This window comes from Haemaphysalis longicornis, unplaced genomic scaffold (assembly GCF_048455015.1).
Source record: "Haemaphysalis longicornis isolate Haplotype H1 unplaced genomic scaffold, Haemaphysalis longicornis Haplotype H1 scaffold_1, whole genome shotgun sequence".
In the NCBI taxonomy this organism is placed as follows: domain Eukaryota; kingdom Metazoa; phylum Arthropoda; class Arachnida; order Ixodida; family Ixodidae; genus Haemaphysalis; species Haemaphysalis longicornis.
Window position 1 is genome coordinate 288,422,299 of NW_027526203.1, and position 15,912 is coordinate 288,438,210.

The 15,912-nt window shown below is 47.2% G+C and overlaps 1 protein-coding gene across 1 annotated transcript in view; it reads right to left on the bottom strand.

Moving 5' to 3' along the window:
* Positions 1 to 543: 543 nt before the first annotated feature.
* LOC144169897 (uncharacterized) overlaps positions 544 to 15,912 on the bottom strand; it is a 61,169-nt gene continuing 45,800 nt past the window's right edge. The window contains exon 2 of the mRNA XM_077699325.1: positions 544 to 2,187. Coding sequence (XP_077555451.1) covers positions 988 to 2,187 — 1,200 coding nt within the window. The 3' untranslated portion in view covers positions 544 to 987. The remainder of the gene's footprint in view (positions 2,188 to 15,912) is intronic.

The window sequence follows — 15,912 nt, forward strand, 5'->3', positions numbered from 1 at the left end:
TCCCAATTGCCGAACCTGTCCTCTCATCCTCATAACTTAGTGACAAATCGCCGAAAGTGTCATCATCATTTTGCCTTTGCGTCTTTTTTTTCTTCGCTCCGTTACTATGAGTAGTGGTAGCAGAGAACTTTATCGGCACACACCCCCGTTCGCATTACCAAGTAAAACAGACGTTTAGGAGAACGTACTACTTCGTTACCCGCCTAATTGGTACTCCCGATTTAGCGTGCTGAAATTACTCGCGTTGGCCTAAATACATGTCTCTAACGCATTTATGTGAAAGGCCCCAATGCATTCCCCAAGTCCTGCTTTAGTAAGCTGACGTCGACGAGGTATGGGGGTGTTTTATGCTTCCGCATTCCGGAGGCCCCGACTTTGATCCCCACCCGGACCACAATTTACTAAGTTTTCGTTTCAACTAAATTTCTCAAATTTATGCACAGTAGTTTAACCGAGAAATTGAGCAGACACGTAGCCACATTCTTCATCTCTGCGCCACTCGAGAGGATTGCACGATACATGTCTCACAATTCTTTTGCAGTCTTTATCACATTCACATTAAACAGATTCCTGAAGACAAGAGAAATACAATACAGTGGAGTAAGCATAACAGAGGCTCTTGTCATGTTTCATTTGGGAATTCGCGCGGCCTACTAGAGGCCGAGCGGCAAGCAGGAGCGATGACATAGGGGATGGGGAGCGACAACTTTATGAGCGATATATGGGGAACACACGTAGGGGCCTATATTTCTCACATTTTTTTTTTGCAGTCTTTATCACACTCACATTACAGAGATTCCTGAAGACAGGAGAAATACAATTCAGTGGAGTAAGCATAACAGAGGCTCTTGTCATGTTTCATTTGGGAATTCGCGCGACCTACTAGAGGCCAAGCGGCAAGCAGGAGCGATGGCATAGGGGACGGGGAGCGACATTTTTATGAGCGATATATGGGGAACACACGTAGGGGCCAGCTGGAGGGGATCGTCACTTCCAGTATGGTTCGTCCTTGCTGGATGCTGTGTTGCGCGAGGCTTGAGTCTGCACAAGAAGCGGAGTGCGGCCGACGTACTCAACGCCCACAATGTAGGCGCCGAGTCCGCTGCGGTTGGTGCCGTGGTGCTTGTGCGCTTTCTTTCCCGACGGAGGTTTGTATCTCTGAGTGGGTTCCACAAACGCACCATCGAAACCTGCTTCATTCAGTGCGTTGCTGTAATCGTCGTACGGTCTTGGCTGCACCTCGCGATCGCCGGAACCGTAGCCTTGGGGCCCGTAGCCTCCATTGTCATGGCGGCTGTAGTAGCCGTCAGAACCATAGTACGGGACGAAATCCCGGTAGCGCAGGTTGCCGTTTCCCTGCCCGTACCCTCCAAAGATGCTGAGGCTTCCCTGGATGGAGGAGCCCGGCTGCAGGAGAGCCTTGTTCTGCGCAAACTCGTAGTCGCCGCCTCCCGCGGACGCGTAGCGAGCGGTGTCAGCGTAGTTGTAGCTGCCACCGTCGAACACTGAGCTGGTACCACCGATCTTGTTACTGTGCAGCCGGGACGAGTAGCCAGCCTGACCTTCAACTTGCTGGTCGCCCTCGTCGTACGGGTACACTTCGCGGGCGTACTCTACCGGCATGTACGACATTCCGCGCTGGCGGTTCTTGTGGTGGTGGGCTCCCCTCTGGCGGCTCCCTCGGGTGTAATCCTCGCGGTGGTAGATGGGCGGTAGGTAACCGGCGCTGGCGTAGGCGTTGCTATCGTACACTGAGGGCCCAGCTGGCGAGTTGTCGTTCTCCCGGTCGGTGGCGTCGTCCCCTCCGTACTTCACTTTGCCGTAGTTCACCCTTTCGTGCAGCACACCACCGTCGTTGCCTCGCTCATGGCGCAAGGAATCGTCTCGACTGTAGCTTATTTTGCCATAAGTGGCACCGCGAAGCTTTGCGTAGCCCTTGACGTACTCGGGACGTTCGTAGGCTCCTTGGTTCTGATAGGGTTCCAATGGAGAGTCCACTTCTCCAGAGGATGACTTGCTGACACGCCTCTGCTTGTAGTTGGATCCTTCTCCCACGAGATCGGTGGAGCTACTTGTTCCTTTGGAGGTGCCCTTGTCGGCGCCTTCTTGCGGCTTGGAACCATCAGGGGCCGCTTGACTCACGACGAAAAGCACCGCAACAGCAGTGGCCAGGATTTGAGACCTCGCCTGCAAAAGGGGGCAACAGTGAAGAACAACACAATCTCAGATGGGGGTTCCACACACCATTGTGGCCACATACGATTTTTCAGGGGCCATATTAAAACAGTTTTCATATAGCACACAGAAAATTGGCGGTCCAGGGTATATGCGTGCTCACAATAACTAAAGTCCCTTTCGAAATAAGGAAAGTGCTAGGGAAGAATGCTTCTCACAGTTTATACATTCCATTTTATCATACCAGGTGAGTACAGCACGAGAAGTTTCAAAGCATAAGATTTACGAGTGAAAACGGCCGCAAATCATTCTTACACACCAGAAACCACGAGGCGGCTCTCACGAATTACGGGACACATAAGCCCTCGTTATCATGTAATTACGCGAAGGCATTGGCGCCCGTTTGTTGTCGTCTTATTATCATCATTTGTTACCATTTGTCTTTTCCCGCTTTCGCACTGCTCATGCGGCAACTGTTGAGATAGCGCCTTACGATTGCATGTTTTAGTGGATGCCGCTTGATGTCTCAGCTGTGCCACAACAAGCAAAGCAGACATTTTGAGGAAACGCACCGAATTACCCGTCTAACTACTTAGCTCGCTGAAATTACTCATGTAGGCATCAGTACACAACACCCGTTTCTGTGTCGAAGGCCACACAACGCATTCACTACGGCCACTGTCATTCCCAGCTAGAGCCATGGAGCTGCCGTGGTGTTCCTGTGGCTCCGTGTTGTGTTGCCATGCAGCCTGACCTAATTTTACTCAACTATGTTTTCGACTGAATTACGTAATTCTGCTTGCAGGAGCTTCAATTGAAAGTCTGGCGCCAGTATGAGCAGTCTTTCACCTGTTTTTATTCTTTGAGACTTCAGCCATTTTATGGGCCACCGTCTGGTATCCGTGTCTGCTAGCTATAAGCCTTGGCGACGACGCGTTTTCGACCTACCAAGTTAACTAGTGCTTTTGTATTAATATTTACTGTCCTTCAGTTATGGCGTTTCTTCATCTTGAAGACGAACTAATGCAATTATGCGCTCCAATTTGAACTACCCTCAAATGTTTCTTAGTGATCAAGGGTTAATCCTCAGATTTCATAGGGTTACACTGATGTTCTAGACAGCGTTAGGCGGTGGTAATAGTGTGATCAAAGTCCCAGAAAGCTTGCCTTGACGTCTGTATCAATATTGTCATTGGCGGGAGCATATTCTTTACTCCCTTCTAGGCTCTCGAGGGCGATTTCATGCGCTCATCGGCGATGCTATGCACCATGCTGAATTTCGCAAACCAATCAATCGCGTACATCTGGGCATGCGCATTAATACATATCGCTGCTGCCCTTTTAGAGGTTCCGGGGTGGAAATGATAGCCAGTAGAGCACGGTGCGGAGATGGGGGGACGGGGTTCATGCGGTGCTAGCGAGCGCACAGCGTAGTCTTCATCTTGTGTGTGGCCACGCTTTGCCTGATGCCGTCTACGTCGTATTGCTGAGAGTATAGCACAAAACGACGTAGACGCAGGAACAGGCTACTTAGCATGCGCCTCTAGCTTGTTGGGATTTTTCCGTATAATAGGAAGTGGAAAGTGCTGCCGTTCTCACTGAGTCGTCTACACTTGACAGTTAATGTTTGCGCTTAAAATAACGTGGGCGACAGAGCCTACGTCCTGCATTGTAATGTGATAGTACGGAGTCCCGGCGTGAGCGATAGGCAACACGTTCCCGTGGGTACAGGGGCGTCAACGTGCTAGCTAATAGCGATTGATGCGACTGCGGTACAATGCGGCGCGATGGAGCCTTACGTATTCCTCGATTTCCTGCATTATTACTTGCACTTCTTGAAAAATGCATGCAAGCATGCAAATCCGCATGCAAACATGCCTTTGCATGTGTCTTTGTCTACACAAAGGCGCATGCAAAGGCATGTTTGTCTGCTTAAGGGGGACTCGCCTGATCGCGTTCCTATGGGACTCACTATTTCATGACCCGCGGGCTTAAAAAGCATCGTGCACCAGTACGGGAAGTTTTACAAATAAACATAAATGTTCAAAACGGCCTAGTTGGCTGAATGTAGAAATATATAAATTGTGTATTGAAATAAAGAAATACAACTCTCGCTTGCTAGACCGCTAGCGCCACCTCGCGAAAATCGAACAAACCGAAATGCGTTTAGTTTTCATTTTTTATTTCAGTCAAGAAGTGGCGCATTTCTAAAAGGAGCAAACTAGGCTGTTAGGAATATTTTCATTGATTTGTAAAACTTTTCTTATTAGTACACGATGCTTTTTTAACCCGTGGGCCATGAATTAGTAAGTCCCATAGGAATGCGATCAGGTGAGTGCCCCTTCAACCCATCCTTTTGTCTGACCTCAAAGTCTGCCGTTAAAGCACGCTCAATTGCAAGCCCACTCGCGCTGGGGAGAAGCAAAACGCTGTTGAAGAGCAAGGGCATTCTCTAGCGACCTTTTCCGCGATGTTTCTCGTTACAAATTTCTACTTCCAGCACCCAACTCTAACCTAACAAGGCAGCAGCAAACCCTATTCCGACAGGCACAAGCCGGAACACTCGAAACACCTGCTAGGCTACATCTCATAAGATATGGCAAAACAGCACCCTTAACATACTGTACACAGTTCAAAATTACCAATAACCAAGACCATCTGCTTTGGAAGTGCCCCCAATACGTCCAAATTGGAAAACAATACACTCGAGAGTGGCTGACCTCACCTAGGAGAGGAGAGGGGCAACGCGGCCTGATTGACTTCATTCAAGAAGCCGTCAGCAGAAGCCTGAACCGAGGCCTCTGAATCGCGCAACGCTCCCTAAAACTCGTCCTCACTTTCTCTACCTTCTTTCAATAGAATATTCTCTCTCTCTCTCTCTCTCTCTCTCTCTCTCTCTCTCTCTCTCTCTCTCTCTCTCTCTCTCTCTCTCTCTCTCTCTCTCTATCTATCTATCTATCTATCTATCTATCTATCTATCTATCTATCTATCTATCTATCTATCTATCTATCTATCTATCTATCTATCTATCTATCTATCTATCTCTATCTCTCTCTCATTACAAATTAACCATTTCACAAGGTACGAAATCGAAATTTCAGTTGAGATATAATTGAAAACATCTGTTCAGAACCTAGATGATGTGTGCTTTGAACTGATCAGGTAAGTTGGTATCGCCGTGGATATCGTGGTGGTGTTCCTAAAACCAGGCGGAACGAATCGGTGGGGCCAACAGCTCTTTTCCAACAAGCTCGTTACACACAGTGCCGGCGCTGTGAGAGACGGGAATGGGGAAGGAGAAAATGAGAGTGATTATGGGAGAATGAGTGGAGGAGGCGGATGGTTGGAGCGGAAAGGGGAAAAGGAGGCAGTGTAAAATTGAAGGAGAGAAGTAGGAACGGGGTAGACATAATGGGAAAGAGGAGGAGAAAGCGAAGGAGGTGGTAGGGGAAAGTGGAGAAGAGCTGGAGAGGAGCAGGGAGTGGGGGAAACGGGAAGGAGACGGGCGGAATGTACTGTCACGTGTACAACTATCCCATCCATGTTGGTTATCCGCGAAGAAGATGACTCGAGGGAGGTGTATCCGCTGTACCCTGTGCGGGTATGTGCAATGTAATACGGCGCGCTGTTGACAGAGAGCATCGAAGACGACGGTGAAGAAGCGTGTTGGCCAACGGCTCACGCGTCGGCGCTTTAATGGCCATATTGCCCACCACATTCACTCCTTGGTCTGCATGACCACGCCAGTTAGGCACATAGCCTAATTTACACAGTCCCCCTTCCCGTGTGCAGCCAATCTGCACCTCTGTTTAGCCCGACGCAACAATATGAAGGATGGTGGTGGAGAACGTCAGGCAGAGGGAGGAATATGAGGGAGGAGGGCAATGTCGGGAGCATGGATGGGCAATTTTTCTCGAGCACTTTGGGCCGTTGCACCCACAGTAAGCTCTGGCGTGAGTCTCATGAATGCTGTCGCGCTTATAGGCATTATTTTGTTCATTATGTTCCAAAAGATAAACGCTCAACCAACAGTTTCAATGTACCTAAACACGAAAAACTTCTAACGTGCAATGGAGGTGAAAGGTTGGCACACTATTCTGACGGCTACCTTATATATAGACGTCCACACGCCGACACAGCAGCCAAGCTTTTTACCGTCCTTAATCCATTTTAATCTTCATAATACACCACAATCCCCTTTTATACACTTTAACTCTCTCATTCCACCTTAATTGACTCATTCCATTTTAATACACCGTAGTCCATCTTAGTACATCTTAGCCACACCTTATTCCCAGCTTAACCAACCATAATCCATCCTAATGTACCTGAATTCACCCTAATTCACCTTATTCTACCTTAACTTATCTGAATCTACCTTAATCCGCCTCAATTAGTTCCAATGAACCTTAATCCAACATATTTCATTTTAATTCATATGAATACATCTGAACCTGTCTCAATTTGCCTTAATTCAACTTAACTCACATTAATGCGTCCTAATTCATACTAATCTACCTTGTTTCATGTTAATCCACCTTATTCCGACATTACTAATCATCACTATCAATCACTAACAAATCACTATTCCATCCTAATTCATTTTAATCTACTTTGATTCGCCCCAATCCTTCTTAATCCACCTGACTAACAATTACTATGAATCGTTAATCAATCACTAGTAAACTTTGTTAATCGTTAATCATCTTTTTTACAAGGCTGGCAAGATTTGGTTCGCTTCTGACCGTCCTTGTTTCGTCTGGGTTTTTGCGTCATTCGTGTCGACGCCGGAGTCATTAGAGTTAAACCTTCTAACAAGACATTTAAGGCTTCCACCTTAAAACATTCAATTACGATGACCCAAATCTGCTACGGCCTGCAGGAAGAGTTACTGACGTACCGCTATGCTATTATGATGAATCTTTAATGGCCATATTTCACGCGGTGTGTCTCAGTCGCTTTAAAACGGGAAAGAAGATGAAGTAAGCCGTGTGCGCATACGTTCCTGAGGCAGTGACCCTACAGATATACAGCAGGGTATTGGCGTCGCCAGTTTCAATCAGTGCCCCGTGCGGATATATGCGTTACGTGTGCGTGGGCATCGGCCCGTATAGTATTAACGACACGCACTTTTGCTGGTCCTGTTTCTGATTTCGCTGAAATCATCAAGCCGTGATGAATTTTTCCTCTGCCTCCCAGGCCTCAAAAACCGACCACAAATCTCTAATACGAAACCCGATGTTGTAACGCGTCTCTAGCGATGGCTTCTCGCTGGGTGATCATGATTCTCGTCTCAGAAGAATGAGGTCATCGGATATTTCCCCACTGCATCCGAGCTATAGCAACGTCTTCATGGTTTTTTGTTTTTATATGTATGCTCATCACCGCATGCGCCTTTATACCGGCGATGTGCCCTTATGAAAAAAAAAAAAAGAAATCTGAGGACGCCTTGCACTTACAGCCACAGCTGGAACTTTCCGCTTTTTACATAGCTTTGAGTTGCCTAGCAGCGTGGGCCTTAACTTGTGTTTTTTGCCGTATTTGCACGATTCTAACACCCCTCCCCCCCCCTTCCCCATTGCAATGCAGTGGTAAATTTAGGTGACAAAATTCGTAAAAAAATGTCTTAACGACGATTCTAACGCACAGATGTAAAGTACATGCCACCACACACCTGGCAAAATACACGTTATTTGACACACGCAACTGTGGTAGCGAAAATTCCCTGTGCTTGCGCTTCGTAGACTTGCTTATCCAGCTCCTGCTGGCATTAACAAATAGATCAGGAAAAATTGAAAGTATTTGTGATTTTAAATGCCCTGACCTACATAGTTGTAGACGTGACGGGCTGTTGGTTCACTCGCTGCTAATTTGTGAATTCTAGTGGGAGCCTTGAAGTTTTTGAGGACGTCAGTGCTCACGGCCGCTGGAGCCTTGCATGAAAATATGGCTCCATGAAAAATCGCGCACTCGCGTCCCACGGCCGCTCGATGGAAACAAGGTCACTGAGCACACTTTGTTTCCATCGAGCGGCCGTGACTCAATTACCCTCACTGTTGGCAAGTAATATTACCTCCCGATTCATGCACGCTCCATAGTGGTACCTCTTCAGAGCCATAACAACTGAAACGCAGGGGTGATTGCGGCAGCGGAAATGCGGGGAACAGCTGGCTTAGGTATTCTAATTGAGGAATGAGTGGCCCAAAATTTACATACGTGATGTTGACGGATTGTTTTGATTGAATTGAGCTGGATTTTGGGAGCAGTCTATGTCCATGGCTATGCTTCTCGTTGCTTTGAAGCCGATTTCAATTATTAACCCATGTAACACGCACACGAATTTGAAGGATGCTTTTAGATAGAAAGGTGCGCGTCAGAATCACGCAAATACGGTATACCATTACGAAGCTCGCGCTATTGGCGGTGGGATGTTTGAGTGGCGCCCCCTGGCTCTGACGTCGGCTTAGGGACTCGCTCCGCTGTCGTCTGCTACCTTGGCGCCGCTGCTACACCCGCGCCGTGGTCATCCGCTTGCGACTGGAAAGTAGTGCTTATGCTAGAAATCACCCGCTTTGATGCTCTTGTGCTTTGAAAAGCGTATTTTCAGCCAGATTCTGACAGCTCTGGCTTTATCCCGCACAAGTTTACAACACACGAGGAGATAGAGGCCGACTTTCTTAGAGCATCGCTCAGATGATCGTGTGTACCTCGTCCTATCTAGCATATTTGCGATTTTCAGTGCTCAGCGCTCCCCGATAAGTTTTCAAAATGCGTAGGCTTCCCTAAAGTATTTCTCAGATGCTCTTATGAAGACTCAACCGTCAAATGCTACGCACCAAGCAGCGGGTTGCAAAGCAGGTAATAAAACGGGTGTCTTCCATTTCTTTCGTTGTTGTTGACTTATATTAGATGATTTTTTTTTCTGTGCCAAACGCATTAAGCACATACCCACAGCGTGCGTTGTTTATTCACATGCAAATGCAATAAGAAGGTTTGTGCTATATACGTCACCGTGAAATCGCGCAGATAACGTTGTCCACAGCATTCGAAGGCGGCTTTTGTGAAACGAATTTCTATCATAACCATCGTTATCGTAACGAACTCCATCTCAACCCGAGCAGTTATGACATGATTACACTGTTGAAGGCTTGATATACTTCCTAACAAACGCAGTAAATAGTATACATGCCAATTTTCAGTAAAACACAATTCGAAACCGATGAATATGTCCAAACAGCTCTTTATTGTTTTCCAACCCCTTCAGTCGCAAAAGACCAAATCCTGGCCTACTCGGGATGAAGTTCGATGAATTGAAGAAAATTACTCTTACTCTCTTGTCTTGGACTGAGGAGGCTGCCCACTTAGCAGCTCGATTTTACTGCTAAAGTTTTCTCCTCTTCCTCGCACTCCTCTTCTTGGGTGCAGTTTTACTATAACGCCTATCTGAATATTGGGATGATATCCATGGCTGTGGCTAATGTACCAAAATATCCCTCCAAATCTAAACATAGTCTTACTGTATGTTTGCCATACAGGTAGCTCGTTTTGCTCAATAAGCCTCCATACTGGTTAGAAGCCTGGTATAAAACGAACACGCGCCTATACACAGAGTAGGTTATTTGGAAATGAACCTACATTATTTGTTCCCCATAGTGCATGTCGGCACACTTTCATGCCGTGGCAACGTAAAGTGTCGTGATACAATTAATAGTTTAGAGCATTAGGCAAGGTTGCCAAATCGGTTTTACCTTACATACGATTAGCTGGTATCATAATGTCTTCTGCCAAAGCCGACAGCCCCGAGGCCTGGAATTTGTTTTGGTCTTCCATTTTCGCTGTTGCCGGTTGTTAGACTCGGGCTGTTACTTTCGTTCGAAAGATTGCTGAATATAAAAGCTGACGCCTAGCTCCGACTCGTCGCGCTCCGCACAGGACCAGCTTCGCAGTAATGGGGCGACGCCGGCAATTTTTCTTCCGGAATGGTATCAAAAACAATACTCAAAATCACGCCTTGTGCTAGTTTAAGCGATTTTAAGTCTTTTGTTACGAAAGAAGTTGCGTATACGCGAGATCTGGTGCGGATAAGCACCAAAAGTCAACCGCATGCAAAGAAACAGCAGAGAGAGCGAGCCGAGTGAAGCAGACGACGAATGCGAGAACCCCTAAGCGGACGTCACGGAGGCGCGCTTCGCAGCGCTGCCCGTGGTAGCGTTCACCGCCAATAGAACGCGGAGCGCCTCGTGCTGTGGGACGCTCCACTAGGTGCCTACGCCTGGCCCCGGCGTTTTCGCAACATGGGCCATTTGGCGCTCTCAGAATAAAAGTAGCCCTTATGATAAAATATTCACGGCTGTCACAGCAAAACAAGACCACGCTAGTGACCGCTATCATTACAGTGTCTCGTGTATCGGGAAACGCATAGGCAATGGAGGCGCCGAAGCATGAGTCTGGCATCGGCGGTCTTACAAAGTGCGTCGCCTGCATGGAGCGCCCACGAGGAAGAATCCGAGGCGTAGGGCTCGGTACCTACAAGGCGACACGGCGCGGCTTTCGATGATGATGGCTTAAGGTTCCTGTTAGAATCAGAGTGATGGCATATATGCCAGCTTGCCTGCGTAAGTATTTTACCTCATGCTGCATACTTTTTTTCAACGAGGACTCGCATATCTTTCTCGATATTGCGCTGACGCCAAATTATTCGCAATTCCAAGTTTGTGGCCTAGTGAAGCAAACAATGTGAAAAGCAACGAAGATGACCGGCCCATGGAGGTTCGCGGTGCAATCTTGCCTTGCTCCCTGGTTAAGATATCTTCTAACAGCGAAGCTGGTTAGCAAATCGTAATTTTTCCTGTCCGCAGTTAAAAATGCCAACAAATTGCCAAGAGCGCTCACGTGAGCGCGTGCCTTTGGGCGACCGCCCGGCAGTTGAAAAAATCAAGAAAATGCCGAGCGCTCATGTGTGCGTGCCTTGCGACGACCGCCGAGCGTTCCCGGCGCGCGTATGTCAAGCCAAGCATGCCCACTTAGAGAGATCGGCCAGGATTGAAAAAAAAAACTCCAGCGTTCCCCGTAATCTTGGCACCACTTGCTCGGAACGAGAATGTCTCCAGCATTCCCGTAATCGTGGCAACGCTTGCTCGGAACGAGAAAAACACCTCCTAGCGTACGCCCCTCCTAGGTGACGTACAATGATTATCACTTCCAAAAACAAAAAAAAAAGGAAGGAAGCTCACACTTATAGCAACAATGACTGACTAAAGGCCGCTGCGGTAGCGAAGAAGAAGCAAATCGGCTGCAATCGTGGACTTAAACTCTGGTGACGGTCGTGAAGGTTACGTACAGCTTCACTACCTTCAAGTCCTGCGCCTTAGTGCGAGCTTCGCTGTATTTCTTGCAGTACTTAATCGCGGTGTTTCAAAGAGGCTGAGTGAATTATAGGTGTCAATAATGCGCTCAGGCAACTAGAACGGCAAGGGCAGCACCAGTGGCAGCACCGGGAGCAGACGACGTCATGGCAGCGTAGGGATCGTACGGTATTTTGATCGAAATGAGGGGTATTTCTATTGAGTTTGAGGTTGTGGAAGAGACAACACTTCCGCACGATGGCTATTAGAGGGGGGCAACCACGCTAGTGCGGCGCTCATGCATTGCTTCAGATACATTTATGTGCGGCTTTGACAGTCCACTGCGAACTACATGCGAGGTATGGGAAGTGACACGTTAATAGGGTTGAGGACCATGCCATCCCTGTCCCAAGACGGCGCACATTATGACTACAGGGATGAGCTAGATAACAATGTCGCCTTCGGCGAAATTTCTTACTTCAACCAACAAGAAATAACCAAACATTGTATACAGTTGCTGATCAGCCTTACACTCTTAGTCCAAATGGGAGAAAATAAGACTAACTGCGGCGTTTCGGCCTCGCGAAGAACATTTAGTCCCCTAAAGATCAAACGTACGCGCCAAGATGAGGGCCGTGTGCAAAATGAAGGGGCCAAACGTTTGACCCCGGACGTGAATGGGACCAACGGAAAGGCTAACAAGCACCCTTTGCTCCCGTTTCAGCGGCCAGCGGGGGAGAGAGAGAGAGAGAGAGAGAGAGAGAGAGAGAGAGAGAGAGAGAGAGAGAGAGAGAGAGAGAGAGAGAGAGAGAGAGAGAACTTTTAATGCTTCAAGGGCTAATTCGGGGGAGGGGTGGTGACCGAGGGAGGAAGGTCCCCGGTGACTATGGCAGCCCGGGCGACGATGGCATCTTGCACCGCCGAACAATGCGCTAAAGCTTACGCCAACGACGACCTAGTTTTTATTTGTTTCGGTCAATATTTACTTATTTACTTAATTTTTTACTTGACCTAAGATAGTAAAAACGCAGTTTGTCTTCGAACGCGGGGCCTAACAGCATAAATAACCGCCCGATCAGGACCACCTTACAAAGAGGAACCTAACCACTAGCTTTTATCATTTGAAATTAGTTTTAATAAATTTATAGCCACAAAATTCATAAAACGTGGTGAACACCTGGTCTAGACCCTTGAAGGGCTCTAACTTTTTGGCATATACGTGAACACTAAAACAACAACACCGTGTCGTTGGTACAAGAATTACTCTCAGGTATATTACATTTTAAATGAAAACGTGATATTTTAGGCAGACAACTTAGAAACAAGCTAGCAAAACACGGGATCTACAAGGCGCGCTTACCATCTGAGGCTGAGTAGGGAAAAAAATAGTTGTACCCTCGAAACCGCTACAACGTCCACAATAAAACTAGACAATAACGGCTAAAATCTGATGTAAATCTTCTCAATACGGCATTTTTATCAATATTTTGCGGAACCTAAACTTGTAATCTGCCGGACCACAACCGAATAGCAAAAGGAAGTTTTCCTCGCACGCGCGGTATGACCGCAATAAAACCCCTCAAAAAGAACCGGAGTATCTTTCTGCACATCATGGCAAGTTTTTTTTTTTTTTTAGAATACATTGTTAATTAATTTCAAGACGAAAATCAATGGTCTTGAAATCGTAGTCAAGACCACTGCAGCGCTATAACTGACTCAGCTAACGCGCTTGGCCGAAAATAACAGCGCAAGACTGATAACCTTCAAGAGCGACATGCAGTGGTACCATATTTCAGTAGAAAGTATGAGACTCTAAACAGAAAATTAAAGGAAAATGACGTTCGACGCTGTGTCACCGCGCTGCGCTAAATTTACTTTGAGGCCGAATATTGGAAAACTTGCTTTATCCTCATAACGGCCAACGTAGTCAATAAAAATACGGATGCCTAAAATTGGTTAAACAATGAGAAAATTTGGCACTTAATACATTTTGAAATAAAAATGCATTTTGTGACATCCCAGCCAGAAATCAATAATGAGCTTTTTCTACACACCCGCACCCTAGACGCAGGAAAGCAGCTTTGATTCCATTAATAAATAATTCCCCTTTGTTGTTTTATTTTTGATTTCAGTCATACCATTTTGTTTTAGAGCTGCATAGGGCTGACAGGGAGCGTCTGTTTCCTTGCATGTTTCGTGTAAGAGAGGAAAGAGGCCTTTGGCCCGAGCTACATAAGTCTCTGGGCATGATAGCGAACCTGCATGCGGATAATGAGCAATCTTCATTAAGCAAGCTTAATATGAACAACGATGTCTAAAAAATCAGACTCAACAAGCTCACGCGTACAGGCCAATATTGTGTGTCACTTAAGCGCAGTTTAAGGCCCTCTACAGAGATAGAGGACGAGATCGGCATTGGTGTGATCTTCCTTTAATTTTTATAACTCCTAGCGCATGCGCAAGGCGCGCACACCACCGTACACGTGCCGTTGCCGGAGCGCACAGGGGCGCGAAAGGTCGCGTGGCGCTATCACGTGGCATTCAGCGAGAACGCAGGAGTTCAAGCCGCAGATGTGCTCTGTGAGTGCACCGTCTGTTTCCCCCGTCTCCGCGTGGTCTCGTAGCTCAATCGGTAATACAACGGGCTATCGCTCCATTTCTCTATTCGTTCCAGGTTCGATTCCTGGCGGTGCCAGTAACTTCTTTTATTTGTTCGCGGCAGTTTTCTGTTGACACGAACGGTCGGGACAGAACCCTTGTGGGGAAAGGTAAACAGCGTTGCTTTAAAAAAGAATGCCGTCTCTGGTGCCTCGGCGGATGCCTGCTTTGGCAGCCACCTATAAGCAAGCAGGAAGAGGCACGCAAACAAACAAAAGGGCGAACGAACGAACACGCCCCACGCTGTGGAACCACTCGCGCTTCAAAGACGGGGACAAAGTTGTCTTTGCCGCAAGGAGTTTCTTCAGAACGTAGGACAAAAATGCACAGAATCCTAGCCATCAGCAGCTTCGATCACACATGATACGCTCGCGCAGGGTGCAAGTTCACCAGCAGGTCAACGTTCCCGCAGGGAGCATGAGCAGATGGCAGGTCAGGCCCCACAGGCTGACATTACTGGCATCTTGATCGCCATGCTGTTCGCGGCAATCAGGGCACTGCTGCGTGCTAACCCCTCCTACGAACGTATCCCTGAAGTAGAAGCTGTGTTGTCCCTCGAACCTCTCGTGGCTGCCTCTTCTTTGCTTTGAGTCATGGCTCCGGAGACCAAAGAATATGACTTTATCGGACACCTCCAGGTCCACTGTACGCCGAAGGCCTCTCCCACCGACCTCCAACCACTCCTGCCCTGCGCTGTTCGGGTTCATTCTTTGCCTCCGAAATTCCCTATTTCGCCTCTCCGTCGAGTTATTGGCCTTCCCCTCCTTCTATACCCGTCTCTCGGTATCCACTCGGTTTCCCTGGTGGTCCAACAGTTGTCATTTTGCCTAACTACATGGCCAGCCCAAGTCCATTTCATTTTGTTTATTTGAACTATGATATCCTCTACTCTAGTTTGCTCTCTAATCCACGAAGATCTTTTTCTGTCCCTCGATGCAACTCCTATAATTCTTCTTTACATGGCCGGCTAAGCTGACTTAAGTTTGCTTTCAAGTTGTTTGGCAAGGCGCCAAGTTTCCGCTCCACACGTCATCAATGGAACACGCATTGGCTGTATACTGTTCTTTTCAGTGACAGAGGTAGCTTAGTTTTCATTGTTTGGGAGTGTTGTGCGAAATCGATGAAGCCACAAATAATTTGAACAATGGAAAATCACCCGGGTCATACGGGATTAGTGCAGCCTTTTACGAGAACTTCAAACCAGAAATGGCGGTACTACTACACGTTGTTTTTTTTTTTTGAATCTTACGAGCATAAGAGCTTACTGCCGATGTGTGCAAGTGCCCACAGTGCTAATTAGGAAGCTGGAGAACCAAGATCAGATTATTAAAGTCACTGATTATAGACCTATCACGCTCACCAACACGGACTACAACACTGAGTGCTTTGAAAACGAATGCAAAGTGTCATCACATCATTAATAGGGCCTCACCGAACATGTCGCATTAAAGGCAGAACTATATTTACGAACTTTCATGCTGCCCGGTGTGTACTAGAGTACCGTGACGCTGACTTTAGAAAGGTAGACATGGTACAAATAGAGCTGGAAAAGGCTTTTGGCCGTGTGTGCTTTGAGATACTGTTTAAAATACTTAAGTATAAAACTAGGGTCCGTTATTAAAGAGGGCGTTAAGATGGCCTACAGCAACTGCAATACCAACGTAATTACTAATGAATAAATAACCGATAAAATATGCGTTAAGTCTTCAGCACGGAACCGGGTGTCTGTCCACT